The sequence below is a fragment of the Eptatretus burgeri genome, chromosome 14 (genome assembly GCF_056783735.1).
Source record: "Eptatretus burgeri isolate ZD-2024b chromosome 14, Ebu_testis_v1, whole genome shotgun sequence".
Lineage (NCBI taxonomy): Eukaryota > Metazoa > Chordata > Myxini > Myxiniformes > Myxinidae > Eptatretus > Eptatretus burgeri.
In genome coordinates, this window is record NC_140974.1 from 12,399,693 (window position 1) to 12,425,521 (window position 25,829).

The 25,829-nt window shown below is 47.0% G+C and overlaps 1 protein-coding gene across 2 annotated transcripts in view; it reads left to right on the plus strand.

The window, feature by feature from the left end:
- Window positions 1-25,829, plus strand: part of LOC147012669 (potassium voltage-gated channel subfamily KQT member 5-like) — a 285,958-nt gene that overhangs the window by 85,500 nt on the left and 174,629 nt on the right. For both annotated transcript variants that reach the window (XM_085853730.1, XM_085853732.1), the window contains exons 2-3: window positions 12,675-12,765; window positions 13,225-13,351. In XM_085853730.1, coding sequence (XP_085709856.1) covers window positions 12,675-12,765; window positions 13,225-13,351 — 218 coding nt within the window. The remainder of the gene's footprint in view (window positions 1-12,674; window positions 12,766-13,224; window positions 13,352-25,829) is intronic.

Sequence of the window (25,829 nt, forward strand, 5' to 3'; positions counted from 1 at the left end):
AATTAGTTTTTTGGATTTCGCAAGTGTCGTGCTCTGCATGACATCTTTCTTGTTTGTTTGTTTGTTTGTCCAAGCGATACTTCAGCCATCATTTGAGCTCGGAAGCTGAAATTTTCGCACAATAGTGAAGAAGTACTTTGGCAAAAACAGTATTTTAAATTTTTTTTATTTACTACTTAATTATTATCATCGATTTATTCATTACTTATTTATTTTCTTTCTCTGGGCAATATCTCAGACACCTTCAGAGCTAGGAAGCTGATATTTGGACAGGACAGTGAGCAGTGATTTGTCTATAAAGGGTATTTTTGATTTATCGATTAACCATTTAATTGTTTAATTTTTCGATTAATTTCTTTATTAATTAATTTTCAAAAAGTTACAGATTTGGATGAAACTGTGATGGTTTAGGTATGCTATGAACCAATTGATTAAGAAATTATTTTACAATTATCATGTATTTATTTTAATTACACAATTATTGAACACCGCTCCTTCCCAATTCCGTCTCCATGTGTTGCAAGCGCCCCGGCAATGTCACGTACTGGATGATATGTTATTTATTTATTTGGCATCAAGGTGGTGTACATTGAATGTATCTGTACTTGTTTATTATTCGTTTTATATTTTGGGAAAAAGGCCATTTCTCAACAGGGAAGCATGCATGCAAGACCGATACTTAAATTTTGGGCTGACATAGACCTCCCGAGGGGTTGCTGCATTTGGAGAGTTCTTGCTCCCAATCCTGGCCAGGTTTGGATCCTTGGACCCTTTGGCATGCTCTCGTGTGTGGCACAGCAAAAAAGGTTATGCTTTCGTGTTTTTCCCAGTCCATACCCAGCGCCCTAATGATGTCGTATAATGACGAGAGGAAATCGCAATTATTGCCTCCCATGCCTTGCCGAACTTGTGATTGTCGGAAAATTATTATTTGTTTGTTCCTCGTGCCGCTTCAGAACACTGGGAACGCGTTAGAGGATTTCTTGCAATGGAGCTTGACCTCCATACTTGAAAGTCTATCGGAGCTAAACCCACACCTGCATTTTGTAAGCGGACAGTACCTCTATCTTAATTGTTGTCTCGTCATTTTCATTTTGAGGGATTAATTAATTAATCACAGGATAATGCACTCGGCAGAAAGCATGGACTGTTCAAATCAATCCCACGATTCTGCAAGAACCGCTTTCTATCCAGGAAATAACACAAATAAAAATGCAGAGAGTGATTAAAAAGGCATGGAAATTAACAAAAAGATACAGCACTGATTGAATGAAGAACAAATACAATGAAGAATTGCAACTAGAAAGCAAAGAGGGCTGGCAGGATAGCCTTAAGGTAGACGTACTCTCTTATCAGCTGTCTCGTTTAATTTTTTTACCTCGTCTGGGTTTGAATCCCAACCCAGCTATAACCTGTCACCCTGGTGCCTTGTGTGCAGGTGCTACAGGCATCGTTGCGTCCTCCATCCCTCAAATGTACATTAAGCTGGAAGACCAGTCTGCCACCACTGGTCTGTCGTAGACGTGAAAGAACCCATGATCATTTCTCAACAGGGAATCCCCCGAGTCGAAGTTGGCGAGTTGGGGAGTTGGAGAGTTGGAGAGTTATCGCCGGCTGAACAAATTACAAATTGCTGCCAAAGCCATCTCCATCCGAATTTTTGGCCTGGCCGTCTGGTTCGTGAAAGTTTTGGGCTAAAAGCATTCCCTGGCTGAGGCCACAAAAAAGTGGGAATAATTTGGATACTAGTCGTAGTAGTAGTAGCAGTAGTAGTCGTAGAAGTCAATGTGAAAATAAGAGTAAATTAAATGGAAGGTGTATTATAAAAGGGGGAAAACAAAAAAAAGAATCACCCCTCCCTGTTATCCTGAAAGAGAGAGGTCAAAATGTTTTTCCCCTGATCATGAAGTGAGTGGTATTTTTCAAGGGGGATTCAAAACTGACCATGAAGTGAAACCAGCACAGACATGAGTCCTCTTTCTTTCTGTTTCATGAGCCAGTGTCACAGATTGTTCTCAGTGGTGGGTGAGTCTCTTGCTATCATTGCAAAGGTCGTTGTGGTTTTCACTGAAAAATATCTTGTCGAGAAAATTTTTTTTGCCGAACAACCCCCGCCTTTATACCCCTCGTTCCCCCCTTGGTTTACTCATCACAGGTACAAGGGACTTCAGAAATAAAAGGAACATTGCAATAATTTCCCGTTTAATTGGTTCATGAGCGCCAGCCAGAGTGACCACTATATTCATTATGTCTGTGTGTCTGTCTGTCCAGAGCATAACTCTGTGCACTTTCATCCGATCTTGATGAAACTTGGTTATGTGTTCGATATCAATGTCTAGTTGTGTTTTCCTGGATGAGGGCGTAATGGGCGTAGCCACGCCCCAAAAATAGCCATTTTTAGGGGGTAGTCGGATTAAAAATCCATCTTCTTGGGAATTGACTGAATGGAATGGGTTCTTCAGTATTTGAATAGCAAAATGAATTATCGAAAACTTGTCGTTGTCCGATTTTTCATTTTCGTCCCAAGGTCAAGGTCACAAGGTCAAAAACTTAGAAAATTGCGAATTTTGACATAAAAATCATACGACCTCCCAAACTTTGAGAACTAGGATGACTATTTTTTTATGCATAATCTTGAGGTCATTCCCCACCTAAAGTCTTGAAACCATTTCGCTCTATCTCGAACACCTTGCCCGTGGCGCCCCCTTCAAGTTTGTTTTTACGCTGATTTCATCAAAGTATGGATAATCCGAGGAGTGCGAAATGCCATATAGCCTATATGATGTTATATTGTTCCTGGAATGTTTCAGAGGAAGTTTTGCACCAAAGGTCATAATCCTTGACCTTTGACCTTTCAAGGCCACAAAGGTCAAATTTTCAAAGTTGTGGGAATCGAACCGGGTTTTCGACCTTTTTCGACGAACTAACTCCAATAAGCTATAGCACGTATCCTGTTTCCTTATTTTAAAGTCCACAACATTGTTTTTTGACCTTTAAAGGTTATGCAAAGGTCAAATTTTGAAAGTTGTTGAACGAAACCGGGTTTTCGACATTTTGCAGCTAATAACCTGTCACCCGTACCACATCATGTTGATCATTTTTATAACTTGATCAAAAATTATTACATTGCCTCATCCTTGACTTCTGAAACAATCTACATCGTCAAACACCGCTCGTGAACCATCGTCGTCTTCAGACTTGTTTGCTTTTATCATTTCTGGGTTTTATCTTCATCCACCCAAACCGAATGCTCCATAGCAACTGACTGTTAAATAAATAAATAAATAAATACGAATTCCCTTGAATGGGACTTCAATGAAGGAGCTCATTCGGGCCCTCAACTTGAGGGCTTGTTTAATATTATTCTGAAATAAGGGGGCTTGAGGCCCTTGAAGGCCTCAAGGCCTGAGCTATTGTTGCCAACCTCTGGTTGTTTGTCCGTGCGGTCTCCTTTTAAAATGCTGAGCGTCAAGCACCACGTTCCATTTTTAAGGTCTTTGGTATGACTCAGCCAGGGTCTAGTTCGAATTGTCAACCTCCAAGGCTCAGAGTAGACCTTCTAACCATTAAACCACCAAGTTTGGTGAAATGAAAGCTGGTTCAGTGGGATAATCTATACAAGTTTAGGTTATTGCTGAAGTGCAAGTTTTGTAAGAGCCCTTGGGCCCTTGGCCTCTGGCAGTCGATATTCAGACTTCTTAACTTATTGCTGAAGTACAAGTTTTGCAGGAGCCCTTGAGATACTGGCAGTTGATATTGAAACTTTTTAACCCCCACCCCCCTCCTCCCAAGTCAAAGAACATATGTGCCTGAAACTCCACATAAAACGAGATCAGCATTTTCCTGATCCTGCACCTGCACCCGAAACAGCATCTGCACCCAACCGTCTAATCCCCAATCCCAACCCAACATCCATCGATCTCGGAAGGATGACAGGCTGAGTCAACCCCACCTGGTATTAATTCAACAGCTGAGTGGGATTTGAATTCAGGACCCTAGTATCCCCAGCCCACCACCCTAACCATTAAAGCCAACACCAGGCATACTGGTGACAAATACAACGAATAATCCCCGAGAAAGGGCGAATTGGCAAACGGTCACATTGCACAGACAGGTAGCCATTACCGATGGATTCCTGGAAAGGTTTGAATTTTTCTTCATTGAACACACAAAAAAAATGGAGGTCCATACTCTTTGCAGATCTCTGAGTTATATCAGGACTAATCGAAAATCGTTTCTAGGCTCGAACCAATTCTGGACGAGTTGCCACTGAAGCAGGATACTCACCTGAAGGTGCAGGAATTTATTCAGGGTGCAGGAGATAACTCGCAACCTCTTCACCAAAGCCACCATGAGATCGTTAACGTCCAGCAACGACCGGCGCTTGTACACGGGTCTTCCAGCCTCATGCCAATTATACCCCAAGGGATGGCACACAAGTTGATGCTTCACCCTGCGTTTCAAACACCAGGATGACAGTTTATTGTTCTGTCGAGATTTCAACCCAGGCTAGACAGCTCAAAGGTGAGTATGCGCACCTCTAGGGTATTCTACCAGGCTTTAATCGATATACATGTTTTATCGACTCTCATTCCAAGAGAGGAGAGGCTCCTGCGATGCACTCACACCAATGCCTCGACACTTTGATGTGCATGATAATCTGATATCTGACTTATAATGAGAGGGGGATGGAAAACAAACCATTGTTAGGTTGTTTTGAATTATTCGAAGGTGTTTGAGCCAGTCCCTGAAGTCAACAAGGATTTTATTGATATTTCTTTATGATGGTGAACAGCAATTTGCTGTTAAATGACTGCGCTAACTCGAGTACGACACGACAATCGAAGGTCCATGGAACAAAAGCCGAAAGTAAATGTAAAATCCGCTGATGATTTTGGAAAAATTGATATCTTAACCAGTGAGCGTCACACTTGGGACAGAGAATGTAAAGCCACTCTGAGTATAAATCCTGCAGATTATTTGCTCAGCTCTTTCACTTTGCAGTACCAAATTGGTCATATACCAAGAGCCAAGCGTTTGAATACTTACCATTGAAACAAAACACAAGCAACACACATTCAGCTGAAATAACCATTCCAAAGTAATTGTTAAACAAATAAGTTTTGGGAAAACTTTATGTCCACGGTAAAAGCATATCATCAGGCATTGTTATAGACAATTAAGCGGAGTACAGGAATTTGTAATTTGTTTAGGGTCCCTGCGATAGCTCACCAGCTACTCCATTGAAAGACACTGTGGGATCTTTAATGTCTCCAAGTTATTGCGAGCAAATGGACCACTAAACCGTCTCCCCCACCAACTTTCTTGGTGAGGAAGGTGTATGATATGTACACCCAGCAGGATGAAGAACAAAACCTGTCAAAGGGCGGAGGAGCTCGTTGTGAGCCAACGGCCATTGATACCTAGTGCCCAACTGTGGCTGCAGACATCCTCCTGCAGTTGGGTTACTTTTTATTAGGAGGTTGGTGGCAGGATTTGCACTCCGGCTGCTGTAAAACCCTTCATTCAACAAAACATAATAAAAGCATTTTTAAAAATCTGAAAACCCACTCGGTGGGAGTACCTCCTGTGCAGCTGCCCTTCGCAGGGCAGCTCACCGGATGACAGGATTGAGGCAAAGCCTTTAGGACCTCCAATCTTTGATGATGGGAGGGAAACCATGGGGTAACCTTCCCGGGTCAGGTAGCGGCAGTGTGTCTGGGTGGTACTGAGGTGTCGTCCACCAGACGGTGGTCCCCTTGGGTTTACCTGAGGTGGTTCCTTTGGGTGGGTGCCTGGAATGTCCTATCCCTAACAGAGGATGATCACCTGTCCCTGTTATCATCTGAGCTCAAGCGTTTGGACATCGGTATTGCAGCACTCTCTGAGGTTCGGGGACCGGATTGCGGCGAGATCATGGCGGGTGGTTACACCTACTATTGGTCTGGTCGCTCTGATGGTTACCATGCACAAGGAGTTGCTGTAGCTGTGACCAATAAGCTGAATCCAATGATAATTTAGGTAACACCAGTCAACGAGCGAATTATGAGACAAATGATTCGACACTCAGTATGGGTGTCATTTCCCTGGTCTCAGTATGTGCTCCGACTAAGGCAAGTGAGCTCACTGTGAAGGACAAATTCTATGCCACGCTCGAGTCTGTGGGTGATCAGTGTCCCAGGTAAGATACTCTTCTAGTTTTGAGGGATTTCAATGCATCGACTGGAACTGATAGGGATGGTTTAGGAATGTTAAGTTATGAGATATGTGTTGGTCCCCATGGGTCTGGAACTGCAAACCAGAATAGCACGAAGTTACTTGACTTTGCAAGAAGTCATGGACTTAGGGTCGCTGGTTCATGGTTTCAGCACCCACAGGCTCATCGTTGGACTTGATATTCCAGCACTGGTACTGTGGCAAAGGAGAATGACCATGTGCTCGTTGATGGTCACTGGAGGATGATCCAGAACTGCAGCATCTCCCGGAGTGCTCAATTCCTCAAAACTGACCACAGGCTTGTTGAAGCAACTCTGAAGTTGCAGCCCAAATCCAGGAGAATGGTACCATCCCAGCATGGATGTTGGCAATCTCAAGGATGAGAGGCTAGCTGAGCAGTTTGCGAACAGGCTGAGTGGAGCCTTGGGGGGTTTTGGTGCTTTGGAAGATCCTGAAGAGTTGTAGTGTGCCTCCAAGACCACTGCTCTTGATGTTGCCAGTTGATGTCTGCGAACTCACCATAGGGTGAAGAAGAATTTTGTCTCAAGTGACACTGGATACCATTGGCCAGAGTCACCAGGGCAAGGCTGAATGGCAGAGATGAGCTGTTCAGGGAGCTGAGGTGTAAAACTGTGAAGTGCCCTCTGGGTGGACAAGGAGGCCTATGTGTGAGGAATTTGTGAGGGTGTAGAGCATCATCTGTGGTCAAGCGATTCTCGTCCTGCTTACAGGGGAATTCATGCATTGCGTTTCTCCAAGCACGTCCCTCAGTGTACTGCAGTTAGAGCAGAGGGTCGTGGGCTCTTGACAGAGGAGTTGAAGTGAAGGCCCGCTGGGCCGGTTACTTTGAGCTATTAACTGTCGCGTGAATACCAGGCTGATCCACCAGCTGTCGAGTTGGATGTCAGGGGTGTTACAATCCTGATTGCTGACCCTCCAATCAACTGTGGTCCACCTTCGTTTGTGAAAACACAGGCTGCGGTGAACCAGTTGAAACGGGGAAAAGCTCCAGGGATCTGTGGCATCCATGCCGAACTTCTCAAGGCTGGTGGAAATGCTGCACTCGTGTCGTTGCATGCAGTTTTGTGCTCTACCTGGAACACAGGCATCATCCCAACTGACTGGAAGAGGGGCGTTGTTGTCCCTCTCTGGAAAGGGAAGGGTGATCGTCAAGACTCGAACAACTATCGAGTGGTGACACTGCTCACAGTGCTGGGCAAGGTCTTTGCTCGGATAATTTTTGATAGGGTTCGCCACCATCTGCTTGAGCACCAGCATCCAGAGCAGTCAGGCTTTACACCAAAGAGGTCAACGATTGACCGTATCCTTGCTCTTCGGGTCCTCACCGAACGCAGACGAGAGTTTCAGCAGGGGCTACTTGCAGCCTTTGTTGATCTCTGAAAAGCATTTGATTCAGTGAATCGGGATGCCCTCTGGAGGATTCTTGGTCTTCGTGGGGTGCCACCAAAACTGATCAATCTGATGTCTGAATGATACTCTGGTACTGAGAGTGCTGTGAGAAGTGGTGACACCACCTCTGGCTTATTTCCACTTTTTATTGGAGTTTGTCAAGGGTGTGTACTGGCCCCCACACTTTTCAGCACTTATATGGACTGGATTCTGGGGAGGATGTCGAAGAGATCAAGCTGAGGTGCATCGTTTAGGAATGTCAAGATCTCTGACTTTGATTTCGCAGATGGTGCAGTCATCTTTGCAGAGACTCTAGATATCCTTTTGGGGACCCTCGAGATGCTGATTGAGAAGTCGGAGCCGCTTGGAATATGGGTTTCCTGAGTCAAAACTAAGATCCAGGCTTTCAATGACATCTTGGATGCTGCTATCCTGTCTGTATCTGTTTGTGGTGAGGATGTTGAGGTCATGGAGAGATTCACTTACCTTAAGCGGTTGTCACACCTTGACGATTTAGCCAGCGTATGCCGACGTATGAAAAATTTGTCTAAAACACTGGCACACGTCGAATATGTTATGGGTAAGTTTTGTATACGTTAAGAGCACGCTGGCATACGTCGTCGTACGCTGGCATACGTCGTAGTACGCCGAGCTCGTCGACAAATTTTAACATGCTCAAAAATTTTCGACGTATTCCAGCGTATGACTCACACGTTCCGCATATGCTGGCCATAAGTTGTAGGCACGTTACGCGATCGTTGACACACGTCGACACACGTTACTTGTAAGTTGCTCATAAGTCGAAATGCGTCGAGGTAATGTTTAGCGTCAGTGTTCCAGAGTCCATGGTTTTTTTTATTTTTATTTTTTCTTCGACATGACGGTGATGTTAACACTTCGATTTCTTGTGCGGTTATAATATAATTTAATTAATAGGCTGCCACTCAATGATTTAAATCATAACCACACTAGAAATCGAAGTGTCAACATCACCGTCATGCCGAAGAAAAAACAGAAAACAAACAAAAAAAAACATGCAGTCTGGAACACTGACGGGTTCCTCCTGTGTGATCCCCATTTTCATATACCAATTCCCCTAAACGCTGCCAATACGCCATGATACGGTAGCTGTAAGTTAGTAACACGTTCAGTAAGTTCTGTGGTCGTCCGGAAGACGTCAAATACATCTACATATGTCAATATGCGTTGGAGATACGTTACACATAGGCTCAAAGCACGTTACTCATAGGTTCAAAGCACGTTACTCATAGGTTCAAAGCAAGTTACTCATAGGATAGAAACAAGTTTCGGATACGCTAAACATTACCTCGACGTGTTTCAACTTATGAGTAACTTACAAGTAACGTGTGTTGACGTGTGTCAACGATCGCATAACATGCCTACAACTTATGGCCAGTGTATGCGGAACATGTGCGTCATACGCTGGCATACGTCAAAAAATTTTCAGCATGCTTAAAAGTTGTTGACGTACTACGACGTATGCCAGCGTGCTTCAGCGTTCTCTTACATATACAAAACTTACCCATAACGTATTTGACGTGTGCCAGCGCATTCAGCAAATTTTTCATACGTCGGCATACGCTGGCTAAAACGTCAAGGTGTGACAGCAGCTTGACACTTCGATGTCTAGTGCGGTTATGATTTGAATCGTCGAGCCGCAGGCTTTTAATAGGCTACACCACGTGATTGTCGGCGATACGCTGCCGCGCTATGCATAAGTTAGACTATCGTTGGGTATAGGTTGTGAACGCCGACAACACGCTAAGCCTTCGTAGGTATAAGTTATCTATAGGTTATCGAAATGTTCTGTGTACGTTACTAATACGTTATGCATACGTCCATCTCGTTATGAATATGCCCAAAACTGGAAAAAACATCAATAGTTCAGCGTACGCCAGCGTTTTACATACATTTTGATACGTTGCCATACGCTGGCTAAAACGTCAAGGTGTGACAGCGGCTTTAACAGTGATATTCATGTCTCTGCTGGCTGTGAGTCAGAGGTCAACAGACGTCTGGGTCGGGCCTGGGGAGTCATGAATTCACTGGATCATGGGGTGTGGCACTGTCGGTACTTGTGCAGGAGGATGAAAGTCAGTGTCTTCAGGTCCTTGGTGCTTCCAGTCTTTCTCTCTAAATGTGAGACTTAGACTCTAAGAAGGGATCTGAGATGGAGACTTAATTCCTTTGGCACCAGTTCTCTTTGGAGAATCCTTTGCTATCGCTGGTCAGACTTTGTGTCCAACGAACAGTTGCTGAGAGAGACTCAAATGAGATTTGTTACCTGTATAGTCTGAGGAGTCTGAAGTGAAGGCCCGCTGGGCCGGTTACTTTGAGCGGTTGTACCAGGCTGATCCCCCAACTGTCGAGTTGGACGTCAAGGGTGTTACAATCCCTGTTGCTGACCCTCAAATCAACTGTGGTCCACCTACGCTTGTGGAAACACGGGCTGCGGTGAACCAGTTGAAACGGGGCATAGCTCCAGGGATCTGTGGCATCCATGCCGAACTTCTCAAGGCTGGTGGAAATGCTGCACTCGTGTCGTTGCATGCAGTTTTGTGCTCTGCCTGGAACACAGGCATCATCCCAACTGACTGGAAGAGGGGCCTTGTTGTCCCTCTCTGGAAAGGGAAGGGTGATCGCCAAGACTGCAACAACTACCGAGGGGTGACGCTGCTCTCAGTGCCGGGCAAGGTCTTTGCTCGGATAATTCTCGATAGGGTTCGCCACCATCTGCTTGAGCACCAGCGTCCAGAGCAGTCAGGCTTTACACCAAAGAGGTCAACGATTGACCATATCCTTGCACTTCGTGTCCTCACCGAACGCAGACGAGAGTTTCGGCAGGGGCTGCTTGCAGCCTATGTTGATCTCTGTAAAGCGTTCGATTCAGTGAATCGGGATGTCCTCTGGAGGATTCTTGGTCTTCGTGGGGTGCCACCAAAACTGATCAATCTGATGTCTGAACTCTACTCTGGTACTGAGAGTGCTGTGAAGTGTGGTGGTACCATCTCTGACTTATTTCCAGTTGTTACTGGAGTTCTTCAGGGATGTGTACTTGCCCCCACACTTTTCAGCACTTGTATGGACTGGATTCTAGGGAGGATGTCGGAGAGATCAAGTTGCGGTGCGTCATTTGGGAATGTCAAGATCTCGGACCTTGACTTTGCAGATGATGCAGTTATCTTTGCGGAGACTTTAGACATCCTCTTGGGGGCCCTCGAGGTGCTGAATGAGGAGTCGGAGCCGTTGGGATTACGGGTTTCTTGGGTCAAAACTAAGATCCAGGCTTTCGGTGACATCTTGGATGCTGCTGTCCTGTCTGTGCCTGTTTGTGGTGAGGATGTTGAGGTCGTGGAGAGATTCACTTACCTTGGCAGTGATATTCATGTCTCTGCTGGCTGCGAGTCAGAGGTCAATAGACGTCTGGGTCGAGCCTGGGGAGTCATGGATTCACTGGATCATGGGGCGTGGCGCTGCCGGTACCTGTGCGGGAGGACGAAAGTCCGAGTCTTCAGGTCCTTGGTACTTCCAGTCTTGCTCTATGGGTGCGAGACTTGGACTCTGACCAAGGATCTGAGACGGAGACTTAATTCCTTTGGTACCAGGTCTCTTCGGAGAATCCTTGGCTATCGCTGGTCGGATTTTGTGTCCAACGAGCGGTTGCTGAGAGAGACTCGGATGAGATTTGTTACCTGCATAGTCCGTGAGCGTCAGTTGCGGCTGTATGGACATGTGGCTCGTTTTCCTGACGCTGATCCTGCTCACCAGATTCTCTCAGCGAGGGAGTCTCATGAGTGGAGGAGGCCAGTGGGTCGACCACGTGCCTCATGGTTGCAACAGGTTGACCATCATCTCAAGGAGATGGGGATGGGCCTGGCATCTGCCTGGGGGATGGCCAGACGGAGGCCCCTGGAGTACCGGCGGAAAGTGGACGCAGCGACGTGCTGTTCTGGCACATGCTCCCATACCTGACCTGACCTGACCTGTATAGTCCGTGGGCGTCAGCTGCGGCTGTATGGGCATGTGGCTCATTTTCCTGACTTTGATCCTGCTCACCAGATTCTCTCAGTGAGTGGGGCCTCGTGAGTGGAGTTGGCCAATGGGCTGACTACGTGCCTCGTGGTTGCAGCAGGTTGATCAGCATCTAAAGGAGATGGGGATGGACCAGGCTTCTGTCTGGGGGCTGGCCAGACGGAGGCCCCTGGAGTACCCGCAGAAAGTGGACGCAGCGATGCGTTGCTCTGCCGCATGCTCCTATACCTGACCTGACCTGATGGACCACCCAGATTAGCGTCCATCCGAGGGCCGTGGTGACGTTGTGATGCAATGCTCCTCCTGTGAAACACCAGGTTGACAGTTTATAGTTGAGGAATCGAACCAACACTAAGATGAAAGGCAATACACTCCCTCCAAGCTATACTGTCAACCCTGTTTTATGGTGAATGGGAAATCAATGAACAATATCAGCATCGTGAGCAATCCATACATACTCAGCATGCTGCACAACTTCTTCTTTTTCCATGAGCTGTACAGTAGTTTTTGGAATGAAACACTGATTTTTTTTTAAATTTTCAAATATTTTGGTTTTAAAGACTCACCCTTACGAACAATTGAGAAGGAGATGCATTCTCAAAGCACAGCTTATTGAGATAACCATTCACTATGAATCAATTAGTTCAGACTTTGAGTTTGTCTTGTTTGGTTCTCCCAGGTGAACATTTCGTTCGTGATGCTGGGATCCCAGGTTCAAATCCCATGCTATGTGTTTATTCGCTCATTGTCTCCCAAGAATCCGGTCCTGCACAGGCTCTTCTATAAATCTTAACATCACCGTTAAAACCCACAGAGTGTGGATCTTCTCTTGCTTTTCATCGACTAACATGACCCAAAGACCTTGAAAGATTAATTTACCTGTCTCAGGGAGGTTGACAGGGTTGTTGACCTGTTTGAGTGGTAATGTAAGCCAAACATGTTTCAGTGTTTGTCACCTATGTCCTTCCGAGTGTGGTGATGCAACTGTGCCGCAGGTTTCTTCTCATTTTGAGCTGCCTTACTCTCTCGGTGTTGTCGACAATGCCACACTACCTGGAAATCGCAAACAAAGGCCTACGCATTTTGGTAACGTCAGCACGCGTGCGAAGCACACATTCACACTGGGGATACAACGATAGCCAGCAAAACACAAATAAAAGGTTTTCCTCTTCAATGTCTCGTTGGAGGTCATCTCCGGCATTCCCTTTGTTTTCCAGGAAAAAAAAATTTCTTCTAAATTCACGAACAACACCTGTTCAGGTGTGATTTTTGTTTTTAATTGCCCAGTCATTTACCTCTGAATGTGTTGTGAATTAATTTTCACACGACAGTCAGGTCTCGTGATCTCTTGGCTGAGCTCCCGAATTAGATCTTCCCAAATGAGGGCTTGTTCACAACACGGAATGTGATGGCAACCGAGTGTGCTCTTGGCAATTTCACCTTTGCAGGATGTGTTTCACATGCCGATGAAAGAAGAACTTTTAATGTTTGTATGTGCTGGACCATTAAGTTATGATGCTAGTGGTGGGGGATCTATCGTTGCAGGAGGTGATCATGATGCTGGTATTCAGCACAGAATATTTCATTCGATTGTGGGCTGCGGGGTGCTGCTCACGGTTTCGTGGCTGGCGTGGTCGCCTTCGCTTTGCTTGCCGGCCTTTTTGCGTCATCGGTGAGGATTGGTATTGTTTGCAGGTTTGATGGGCATTTGAATTTGCTTTTGCTTAAAGTTAAACTCTGATGAATTTCAATGGTCTTTAACACTAGCTCCGATCTTGGTCGTTTTTGTTTTTTTTTCCAATTTTAACTTGATTGACTTGTGTCCATCCTTATACACGAAAATGTATTCATAATCATCATCATCATCATCATCATCATCATCATCATCATCATCATCATCATCATCATCATCGTTATTATCGTCTGTACCACACGGCATACCCTGTCCATGGCATCAGTGCTGCCGAAGTAGTTTCTAGGCAAGGAAATACACTGTGTAGTTTTCCAATGCCTTCCCAGTGGTAGGGCAGGAATTTTGAATTTTGACCAGGATGCTGGTGATATCTCTTCCATGTCGGATCTACCAGGAAATGCTGGTGGATGGGCCCCCAATTTGTCCATCCAAGGGCCGCTACCCTTTGCGAAACGCCCTGTCCTCAAAGCGTAAACCTGACACTCAGATGTAATCATACAAACTCTGTACAATCCTGTTGGATGAGAAATTAATTAGAAAAACGTCAGAAAATGCATCATCAGGAAATTTTATTTTTGTCTACAATGACTTGGCTCATGGAAGAGCAGGAAGGTAACATGCAAAAACAGAAGAAAAACAACTTAAAGAGAGTAGGAAAACATGTGGACATAACCAACAAGAAAGGGAAGAAATGAATGAATGAATAATGAAGAAAGAGTGGAGGGGAGGAATATCAATAGATGTTATTTGTGAGGATGATTGAAGATGAGCATGAGGAGGGGAGGGGGCAAATAGCAGTGGGATTCTCATGTATGAACTACTTGTGAATGTTTTGCAGCTGTAGAGGAACCCAGGTAGGGTTTGAAACCACAAAGGGATTACCTTGTATTGCTTTTCCTGGTTGCTTTATGCAGCTTTCTTCAGTTAAAAGAACATTGGAGTAATATGTTTATATATATATAGCCTGGTGTTGGCGCAGTGGTTAGGGCAGCGGCTTGGGATCCAAGAGGTCGTGAGTTCAAACCCCGTTAAGCCACTGAATTAATACACCAGGGGGTTGACTCAGCCTGTCATCCTTCTGAGGTCGGCGAAATGAGTACCAGTATACTGGGCCGGTGTATACCCCGGTTAAAATAGGTGTACCATATCCCTGTGTCGTAAGAGGCGACCAGGGTTGCGTCAGGAAGGGCATCCGGCGTAAAACATGTGCCAAATCACAATGCGGATCATAATGGATGATCCGCTGTGGCGACCCCTAACGGGAGCAGCCGAAAGAAGAAGAAGAAGATATATATATATATATATATATATATATATATATATATATATTGTTGCGAATTCGTGCCCGCCGGCGTGCGAACGGCCACGTGACTCGAATCGCGGCACGTCACCCACCGGACGGACAATTCAGTCGTGACCCTCTCGGACCAACGCCGGGAGCTAGTCACGGGTGGGGGTTTAACCTACCATGATCGTGCCAATTGCCCACCCACACACGATAGGGTCGCTCGCCAAATTCGATCTACCTAATTACCTGCGCGAATGGTCGACTGGGCGATCGCACCACGTCACAGGCCGACTCCGGACATGAACCGCTTAAGCGGTCCGTTCCGTGCTACAGTGATAACCGAGCGGTGTTATCATCGGCCTCGATGGTTCAGATTAATGACTGGGCGTATTAAGCCCACTAGGAATCCTTTACGTGAAGCAGGATGGATGGTCAATTAAAAGGAAGGAGACGAAGCAAAGCGGGAAACAGTTCAACAAGCAATGCACTTTATTTACACACACAGACAAGCCCGTATATACAGCCACAATAAAAATGCACATATAACAGTTAAAACAAAAGAAACAATGCAGAGCTACAACCGAGTATGACCGACACACGGCAACACTTTAACAGTTCTACATTACAAGACATGGCGCCACCACACATCCATACAAAAACCGCGAAAAGAAAATGGTGACTTCCCTTTGGGGCCGTCGAGTCCCTCTCCCACGTCCGTCGGCGTGGTTGCGCCTGGCCGCGACTCCGTGCCCTGGCGTGGTAGGCGAGTCCTCTCTGGCGTGCCTCGCGCCGGCACGTGTTGGCCGCTCGACGCCACGGACGGGGTTTCTGTCGCTATCCCAGCGCGGACAGAATGGGGGGGGGGGGAAACGTAGTTGCTCGAGGTCGCGGTGTGTGGAATGGCAGATGCTCCGTCCTGCCAGCGGCGTCTCGGGACTGCCCCACAGAAGACCAGGCCAGCGGCCACCACGAAGAGTGAGCCGGAAGAGCGGAAGAGGACGAAGAGAGCAAGAGCACCACCTCAGCGCTCCACCCGTGTCCGACTTTAATAGCCCGGGGCTCCGCCCTTCACTCCGCCCCCGTTTTCGGCTCTGCCTCCCCTCGAGCTTCTTGGAGAAGCTTGTCGAAGGGGGCGTGCCCTCACGCTTTCCCTCCACCCCACTCCGTCCGGGGGCCGAGGGAGTCAGTTTTTGGCTTGGAGCTAGAGCATTATTCCCCCAAAAAGAGGCCCCCACCTTTTCTCACCTTTGGCCTTTGACCTGCATCGCTCTTCCGCCACTCCAAAGCGCGGGGAAGTCAGATGGGCAAAAGAGGCGGGAAAAATCCACGCGCCATCGTTGTGCCTTCTTCTTTCCCTCCTTGCGTTCTCGACGGTTTCCAACGCGGAAACCGTCGTAGTGTGGACCGTGGAGGATGGCGTTCGTCAGCGGGGGTAGTGGCGAAGATGGTGGTGGTTGTTGTGAGGGTAATTGTAGCGTGGTTGGTGTTGTGGCATAGTTGGTGGCGGTTGTTGTTTGCGGGGAGGTTTGTCGTTTAAAATAACAATAGAAAAAGAAAAACGGCTATCTCAAAGGATCGCAGCCCGAATGAATCACATAAATCCCTCTAGACAATGGATTTGGGCAAACTACACATGTACTTAAGAGATATCTCACCTACGGGACCTGAATGGTGGTTTGCGAATTTCCACAGCCGTAACACTACCCCCTCCCCTTTTTACAGACTCGTCCCGAGTCGTCAAATTCTCGTGTGCCATCATGTGTAGTTCTCCCCTAGTACGTTTTACCTTCGGATCCCTGAGTGCGACATTCATGGTATTCGTGTCCCCAAAATAAATAACCTGAGGGCTGAGTAACTAACTAAACAAACCCACTCACTCAGACGACTTAAATAAAATTGCCGGTGCTAAGACAGACATGCCGGGGGCGCACTCATATTTACAATACAACTTAGCACTTTAACCTTATCATTTACATTACTCCATGGCCCAGGATCAATGGACTCTGCAAAGAGAAAAGCAGTTAGCAGGGAGCCAGGCTGCTCGCATGCAGTCTCTGGCTCAGCAATTCAGGTTACAGGGAACGTGGCCGGCTGCTCACACGCAGTCCAAGGCCTCCCCCTTTTAAAATGAACCCAGTGAACCACAACGGTGCATGGGCTGCACAAACGCAGTCTCCTGGTGCGGCTGCCTGCAAGGCAGTCCCTGCAGAACAGTGAACGGGCACTGAAGCAAGCAACAAAATGGTGCACGGGCTGCTCAATGCAGTCCCGTGGTGCAGATGAATGGATGGCTGGATGAACGCAAACAATCAACGGTGCACGAGCTGCTGGTGCAGGCCCGTGTTGTAGCTGCCAGCAGGGCAGTTCTTGCAGCTTGCAAACTGTTGCTTTCCGATGATCCTGGCGCGCATGGAAATGAACAGGTGGGGGGAAAATCAAAACAGGACGGGGCAAAATGGACGAGGGCAGTAGGCATGGCATGGCAAAGGCAGGCAGGCAAGGCATGGCATGACAAGGCCGCTGGAGCGAACAGCCGGCAGATTATTATCTGGCCAGCACAGGCCTTGAAGCAAAGACAGCCGGCAGTGGAGCTGACCGGCACAGGCCTTAAAATAACACAGCCGTCGGACGATCCGACCGGCACAGGCCTTGCAGCAAAAAGCCAGCCGATGAAGTTCACCAGCCTTTGCCTTTCAGTGGAGGTTGGTGGAGGGAGTGTGGTGGTGCTGGCCACTCGGAAGGCGGGCTCGGACCTACTCTACGGTCTCCCTCCCAACCTATCGCCTTTGCCTGTCATTGTCTATACCCACTCCCTTAATTTGTCAAACCCCAATTTAGCCCCAACTTATTTTTTTATTTTTACTTCCCCACTATAAATCGTCCCCTAACCCCCTTTATCGTCTTTGTTCGGCTAACCTATCCTGTCACCTAGCCTACTCCCAACCCCTACGTTCCCTTCCCGGAGGGGAATAAGGGAGAGCTAGCGTCCTGTGTCGAGGCCCAACGAAGCCTCAGGATGGCCTCCCGATACTTCAGCGATCTATAACACAAAGTAGGTCCAGCGGCCCACAACGAGAGCGAAGGGATGGATGGTGCGGAGGGGTACACTTCCTAATCTACCCTATCCATTTACCTTTAAACTACCCCGGAGCTTTCAACAAGCGCCTCTCGCCTAAAACTAATGGTTCTAACAACCCAGATTCCCGTCGCCTGTGTTGGTGTCCTCACAATTTCGGGCCTCGCCCCCCCCCCCAATTTTCTTCCCGTGCCCTCACACGGTCTCATGGCTGGGACGCGTGGCTCCCTTGGCAGGCACTACCCTCTGCCGATTCTCTGGCTATGGCACCCCGGGCACTATACTGCCTCCGAGCCTACCAGCTCCCTAAACACGGGGGAGTGCCCTCCGTGGTGACTCCCCTGAAACGCTCACGTGGCAGGCTGGCTTCCCGGGCCCCTTTCCGAGGGTCACCCGTGCCCACAACACTGCCCACGCGGCTAACGGCGCCCCGGGCCCCCGCACCATGCGGTGCGCACCCGTGCCCACTACGCTATCCCGGCCCCCCATGGGCCCTTGGCCTACCACGGCCGACTAGCCCGGTGCCCGGGGTACCCACTCAGCGATACTCACCTTTCGCAGCCACGCTCCCAGCCCGTCAACAGGGCTCCTGCACCCCTCCAAACAGGTTTCGAGCCTAACTTCCCACCAACAACAAAACGACTTCCATTTTTGTTAATTTGACTACCCCAGCTAACTCACTTTATTCTGAGCCCAGGGTCCCTTAGGCGGGAGTCAGTCCTCCCCCCAATCACTCATCGCACCATGCATTCCACAATCACTCCATTCACACAGACCCGCTGGCTGCACTCACTCACCAAGCACATGCTTCCACTTCACTCACCAAGCACATGTTTCCACTTCACTACTCTTCAACAAACACACCGCTGATCTCTGCCATGCTGCTGACTAAATCCCCGAACTAACTCGTGCTCCAACGTCGTCCCTTAAACTTCAGCACGTTCTTTTTAATCTGCGTAGCTAAGCTACGTCCCCTCTAAACATTCAAAGTCTGTCTCTGTCTCCAAATATTCCAAAAATCATTTTCCCAACCTAAATCTGGCTACAATCCCTTTAGCTAATCCATTCCACGGGCCCCATGAGGACTTGCCCCTGCCCCATGAAGCCGGTCTAACTAAGCTAACCCTTCCCCCTCGCTAGTGTCATCCTGTGCCCAGGCAAGGGGGTCTTCCACCCTTTGCTCGGGGAATCCTGTTCACCCGAAAGCGAGGCTTGCTTTTTTTTTTTTTCACATGCGCAGCACCAGCGCGGCAACTCGGGGGAGGTTTGTCGTTTAAAATAACAATAGAAAAAGAAAAACGGCTATCTCAAAGGATCGCAGCCCGAATGAATCATATAAATTCCCTCTCGACAACGGATTTGGGCTAACTACACATGTACTTAAGAGATATCTCACCTACGGGACCTGAATGGTGGTTTGCGAATTTCCACAGCCGTAACAATATATATATATATATATATATATATATATATATATATATATATATATATATATATATATATATATATATATATATATATATATATCTTCTTCTTCTTCTTTCGGCTGCTCCCGCTAGGGGTCGCCACAGCGGATCATCTGTATGATCCGCATAGTGATTTGGCACATGTTTTACGCTGGATGCCCTTCCTGACGCAACCCTGGTCGCCTATTACGACACAGGGATATGGTACACCTATTTTAACCGGGGTATACACCGGCCCAGTACACTGGTACTCATTTCGCCGACCTCGGAAGGATGACAGGCTGAGTCAACCCCCTGGTGTATTAATTCAGTGGCCCAACAGGGCTTGAACTCAGGACCTTTTGGATCCCAAGCCACTGCCCTAACCACTGCGCCAACACCAGGATATATATATATATATATATATATATATATATATATATATATATATATATATATATATATATATATATATATATATATATATATATATATATATATATATATATATATATATATATATATATATATATATATATATATATATATATATATATATATATATATATATATATATATATATATATATATATATATATATATATATATATATATACATACATACATACATACATACATACATACATACATACAAGCAGATGCAACCTGTTGCTTCACTGACGTGAATATTTGGAGGGGAAGAAAGGAGGAGGGAGAGAGAGAGATAGGAGGAAGGGGAGGGAGAGGGTGGAGCGAGGACGGCTAGGGGGAAAGGGGTGAGGAGGGGTGGGGGAGTGAGGAGGTGGGAGCAAGGAGGGGTTGAGGAAGGGGTGAACTAGGAAACTAGAAAAGTGGGAAGAACAAGGAAGGGTGGGGAGAACGACACCTCACCACATGCCTCTATGCACTCTGGGAGGTGGGTGGGAGCAATGAGGAGGGGGGAAGTGGGGAAGAGATTTGGGAGGAGGTAAGTGTGAGTGGAATGGGTTCTGGACTTGCATTTGGTAGGGGGACTTGAGGGAGAAATGGGGAAAAGGGCTCTCGATTTGCATTTGGTCGTGGAGAAGGGAGAAGGGTGGGTAGCACGGGATTGAACAAAATTGGGTACATGACAAGAGCATGTCAGCACAGCACACGGAGACTGCTCTGAGATGTCTCTGGGGAGTGGAGAGGGGAGGGGGTTGGGAGGAGGTAAGTGTGAGGGGAGGGGAGGGAAGGTAGCATAATGTGAAAAGAAGGCAGGAAGAGGGGAAGGGAAGGCAATGTAAGGGGAAGGGAAAAGGGAAGGGAAGGCAATGTAAGGGGAAGGGAAGGCAGCAAGAGGGGAAGGGAATGTGGTGTGAGGAGAAGGGAAGGTAGTGTGAGGGGATGGGAAGAGAAGAGAAGGTAGTGGAAGGAGAGGGGAAGGGTGATAAAACCTGCCAAAACAGCAATATTTTCTTTTTAACTGCTGGGTTCTATATAAAACTGGGAAGGAGCATTTAAAACCCACGCGATCTACCTGGCACAGGTCTGCCTGCATGCACGCATGCTTTCACATGAAGCAAATTTTGCACCCCTCCGGTCAGCTCACTTTGAATCTGATTCATGCATGCTACACTCTGGGGGAAGCCGTTTTAAATTCAAAACTAAATCATCAATCCTTAACAGTCCCCTTAACAGAGGTTAAGAGGTAGTGGTAGGGGAGGGTGGGAGAGAGAGAGAGAGAGAGAGAGAGAGAGAGAGAGAGAGAGAGAGAGAGAGAGAGAGAGAGAGAGAGAGAGAGAGAGAGAGAGAGAGAGAGAGAGAGAGAGAGAGAGAGAGAGAGAGAGAGATATGGAGAGGAAAGGGGTTGGAGAGAGAGAGGGAGAGGTGTGTGTGTGTGTGTGTGTGTGTGTGTGTGTGTGTGTGTGTGTGTGTGTGTGTGTGTGTGTGTGTGTGTGTGTGTGTGTGTGAGAGAGAGAGAGAGAGAGAGAGAGAGAGAGAGAGAGAGATAGGGGCGAGAGAGAGAGAGAGAGAGAGAGAGAGAGAGAGAGAGAGAGAGAGAGAGAGAGAGAGAGAGAGAGAGAGAGAGAGAGAGAAAGAAAGAAAGAAAGAAAGAAAGAAAGAGAGAGAGAGATATCTGAGAGATATCTATCTATGTTGAAGTGACGGGTCATATAATGATGTACAAAAAGTGGAACAGCTCTAAATAAACTTGTACATTTCCAGGGAGGGAACCCCTACCCTAGAGACCACATCCATGACAACGTGGGGCAAAAATCAGGTGAGGAGGGACTGAACTTTGTTCAAGCCAATTGATATATTCAATGGCAGTGCGAAAACTTTGGTCATGATTGGCCATGGATTTGAAACAAACAACCAAGCCCGCCAAGTGGATTAAGCACTCAAGAAAGCACTCCAACTAAACAGTTGATAAGGACCGGCTGGCTTGGCAAGCAATTAGCAATCGCCGATCGGTCATATAAACATCATGTACCCGGAGATGCCTGGAATGTCAAGCAATTTTCGAATTGAACTGAACACTTTTTTTTAGCAGTGGGAAATGCTGATAAGTTCAATTCCAGAGTTTACATTTTGAAATTATGTTGAGATTGAGAGATTCTAAAGGTTATGGCATGTGTGGAAATGAAATGAAGCCACAGACGCTGACACCTCCAGGTGTTTATATACATTGCAATGTATCCAGCGATTTGTAGGTGTGATGATCAGGAATTCCATGATATTTGTGAGGAAAGTGAAAAAAAAACTTTATCATTAAGAAACTATTGCGGCCTGTTCCAACTCAAGGTGTAGTTGAGCAGGCCGAAGAAAATCGCGAATTGAGGCCCCAGTGAGGGAAAGCGAGGTGATTGAGGATTTGCCTTGAGAAAGGATATAATTAAATAAGGCCGTTAATTATCTTCAAAAGGGGTGTAGGCCATCAGCCATGGCTCAGAAAGTGCTTGAAAATCAAGTTTCGTTCCATTCATTCGGGGGGGGGGGGGTAGACAAAATCTTAATAATATGATAGTATATATATCCAAATACATACGTATGCAAAAGTTCTCCACTCAAATAACTGCAGTTATTGTGTATTTTCATCTTGAAAATCGATGCATTCCCAGCGTTCCTCATTTGAACTCGGATCACGTGTGGGCCACGTGACGCCTCGACAGCCAATAGATCGGCTGACATCGTATGCAAATTACGTCAGACTGTCATGTGACCAGCTAAGTTGTCCAAGGTGGAAGCTTCCTGCAGTCAACCCCCCGGTGTATTAATTCAGTGGCCGACGGGCTCGAACTCAGGACCCAAGGATCCCAAGCCACCACCCTAACCACTACTTGGGACCCTAGGATCCCAAGCCACCACCCTAACTACTACTCAGGACCCGAGGATCTCAAGCCACCACCCTAACCATTACTCAGGACCTTAGGGTCCCAAGCCACCACCCTAACCACTGAGCCAACACCAGGCTACGCACTCAGCCTGTCATCCTTCCGAGGTCGGCGAAATGAGTACCAGTTCCAGTGTGTGTACTGGTAGAGGGGCACTGCATCAGCGACACAGTCGCGCTTCAAGAAATGAGAGCTACCCAGGCAGCTAAGCTGCCATACGACCACCACCACCACAACGAAATTGTGAATGAAAAATAAGCTGTTTTCATTGCCTTTCTTATACATTGATTTTATTGCGTTGTTACCATAATTGTAAATATAGTCTGAGTTGGTTAAAAAGATACACCAGTATGTCTATTTGGATCAACTATATCGAAGAAGGATTTCATAAAAATGTGGCAAAAACTATAACTGTATGAGAAATACTGATTTCAATTAAAACAATATTAAAATAAAATCATTCATAATAAAATCAAAATTCATTGCAAACTCTTTAAAGGTTGTCACGTGGTCAATGGTTTTTCCCTAATTAGTCTTCGATATCAATTAAATTACTATTTTTTGGAAATAAACAACATAAATAAATGTTTTGAGGGGGGTAATCTGAAATCGTAGGGGGTAGGATGAAATCGATTTCAAGCTACCACCGGGGGTAACTTGAAATCTTTACACCGGCACTCTCGGCTAAACGTCGTTCGTGACCGTCTAAGACGAGCCATTTGTTGACACTTTCTCTCCATTTATCCCATCTTGCAGACGTAAAACGTTTGACTTCTTCGTTCGCTACATTGTCCTGGTGAATAATACACTGGGGAGCGTCCTCACGCCATATTCATCAAAAATCGCCGATCAGCTGCCGGTGGTTTCCTCCCTGCAGGAAGCTTCCACCATGGACAACTTAGCTGGTCACGTGACAGTCTGACGTAATTTGCATACGATGTCAGCCGATCTATTGACTGTCGAGGCGTCACGTGGCCCACACGTGATCCGAGTTCAAATGAGGAACGCGGCGAATGCATCGATTTTCAAGATGAAAATACACAATTACTGTAGCTATTTGAGTGGAGAACTTTTGTATACGTATGTATTTGGATATATACTATCATATTATGAAGGTTTTGTCTACCCCCCTGATGAGTGGAACGAAATTGCACGATACAGCTTACGGCTGATGGCCTAGTGTTTTAATTAATCCAAACACCCAGTTTTCATTCTTGCACCACCTTTGAGTTCCCCGAGTGTTCATGCAAAGTTTCAGGCTGCAAGGTTCCAGGGTTTTAGAGTTATGGAGGGAACACACCGACACACACAGACACGCACACAAACACACAAACACACACACACACACACACACACACACACACACACACACACACACACACACACACACACACACACACACACACACACACACACACACATTTATTAGTATAGACATCTATATATTACTAAAGCTCTCATCTTATGTGTGTGTGTGTGTGTATATATATATATATATATATATATATATATATATATATATATATATATATATATATATATATATATATATATATATATATAGTTAAAAAATTGGGAATTCGATTGCATACACCATTCAGGTTCCTTTAGTCAGTTATGTCGATAAGTGCTTCTTCCCTAGATAGTTCACCTTCCATTGTTTAATGGGCAGAAATAGATTAAGTGCGCTGTGCGATTCAATTTAATAGTTAGGGAGCGATCATAACACAATGGAGATGCCCCTACCCCTCTTCTCCGAAGAGGAAGAAGAGCCCTCCTGTCCCGTGATTCATGACGTCAACAACTCCCTCCCACCCGTGGTTGAGCGGGGGATGGATCACGAGGGCGTGAGTCACGCCGGGAGCGGGGAGGGGTGGATAGGAATAAAAAAGGGATACTCTGCTTTGTTCGGGTGGCTTTCAGCAGAGCTTCGGCTTCTGCTTTTGCTTGGCTTGGGTTAGGGAGGAGGCTTTGTGAAGGCTTTCTGCTGTGGTTGTTCAGCAGGCCGTCGAGTCCTGCTTGGCTTGGGTTAGGGAGGAGGCTCTGTGAAGGCTTTCTGCTTTGGTTGTTCAGCAGGCCGTCGAGTCCTGCTTGGCTTGGGTTAGGGAGGAGGCTCTGTGAAGGCTTTCTGCTGTGGTTGTTCAGCAGGCCGTCGAGTCCTGCTTGGCTTGGGTTAGGGAGGAGGCTCTGCGAAGGCTTTCTGCTTTGGTTGTTCAGCAGGCCTTCGGGTCCTGCTTGGTTCGAGTGGGTTGGTGGCTCAGGGAGCTTCAGCTTCGGCTTGGCTCGGGTGGAGACTTTTTGGAGAGCTGCTTTGTTTGGAAGAGAGTTGAGCCGGTTGCTCGGCTCGAGCTACTGGTGGTGGTTTTTCTTCTTCTTGGTTCGTGGAGCTCTTTGTTCTCCATTTTGGTTCCCGGCTTGGTGCGACTCATCGGCCTCATCTTGGAGGTGGTTCCTCGGGGAAGCGGCGCATCGACGGGAAGGATCGGCCCCTCGTCTCACCAGCACGTGTTGAGAAGCGCGGGAGGATTCGCTGGAGCTCGGGAAGGATCGCGGCTCACGGCGATTGGGTCCAGCTCGCTCTCGCTGGATCCCGGGTCTGAACAATTTGAAGACCACACGAGGTGGAGAGGTTCGAGATAGGTTCTGGGTTTCAGCTCACCTGTCCTCCCAGCTGGAGCCCGTTATTAAAGGCCGCAGCCACCATTTCTTGGGTGTGTATGTGCGATCGTGTGTCCGTGGGCCTGTCTAATAAGTAGGAAATTGTTAAGTGCTTTGTGTGCTGTAAATGTTTGCATTGCATTTCATGTAGTCGGTATAGTTCTGCTCTTACGTGCTTCCCTAGTTCCCCATTATTATTAATAAATACCCCAATTGTTAAATGTTTTCAGCTCGTCGCATCGATTCTTTCATTGACTGAGCATTTCGTGTGTTGGTAATTAGAAAGCCGTTGGTTTGCCGTAAAAGGGGGGCATTTGGACCGACGGTTCTCAGCGATTAAGCCGCTCGGAATCGCGCACGGGACAGGCTCGCCTCAGCGGCTTGTTCCGTACGAGTTCCGTTGAGGGTGGAATACCCCGGTAGTTGGATCACGTGGGTATTTAGGTAAATTGAAGATTGGCAATCGACCCTACCCCACGTGGTCTGCCCATTGGCGTATCTCGGTTCTTGTACAAGGACCCGTCGACTCGGACTTATCCGGGCGGCGATCTATATTCCGTGCGATCGGTCGGGCCTACTTGACTTTCGGCTCTGTCAGAGCGGTCGGTTCGTGGCCGACCCCCGGCACCGT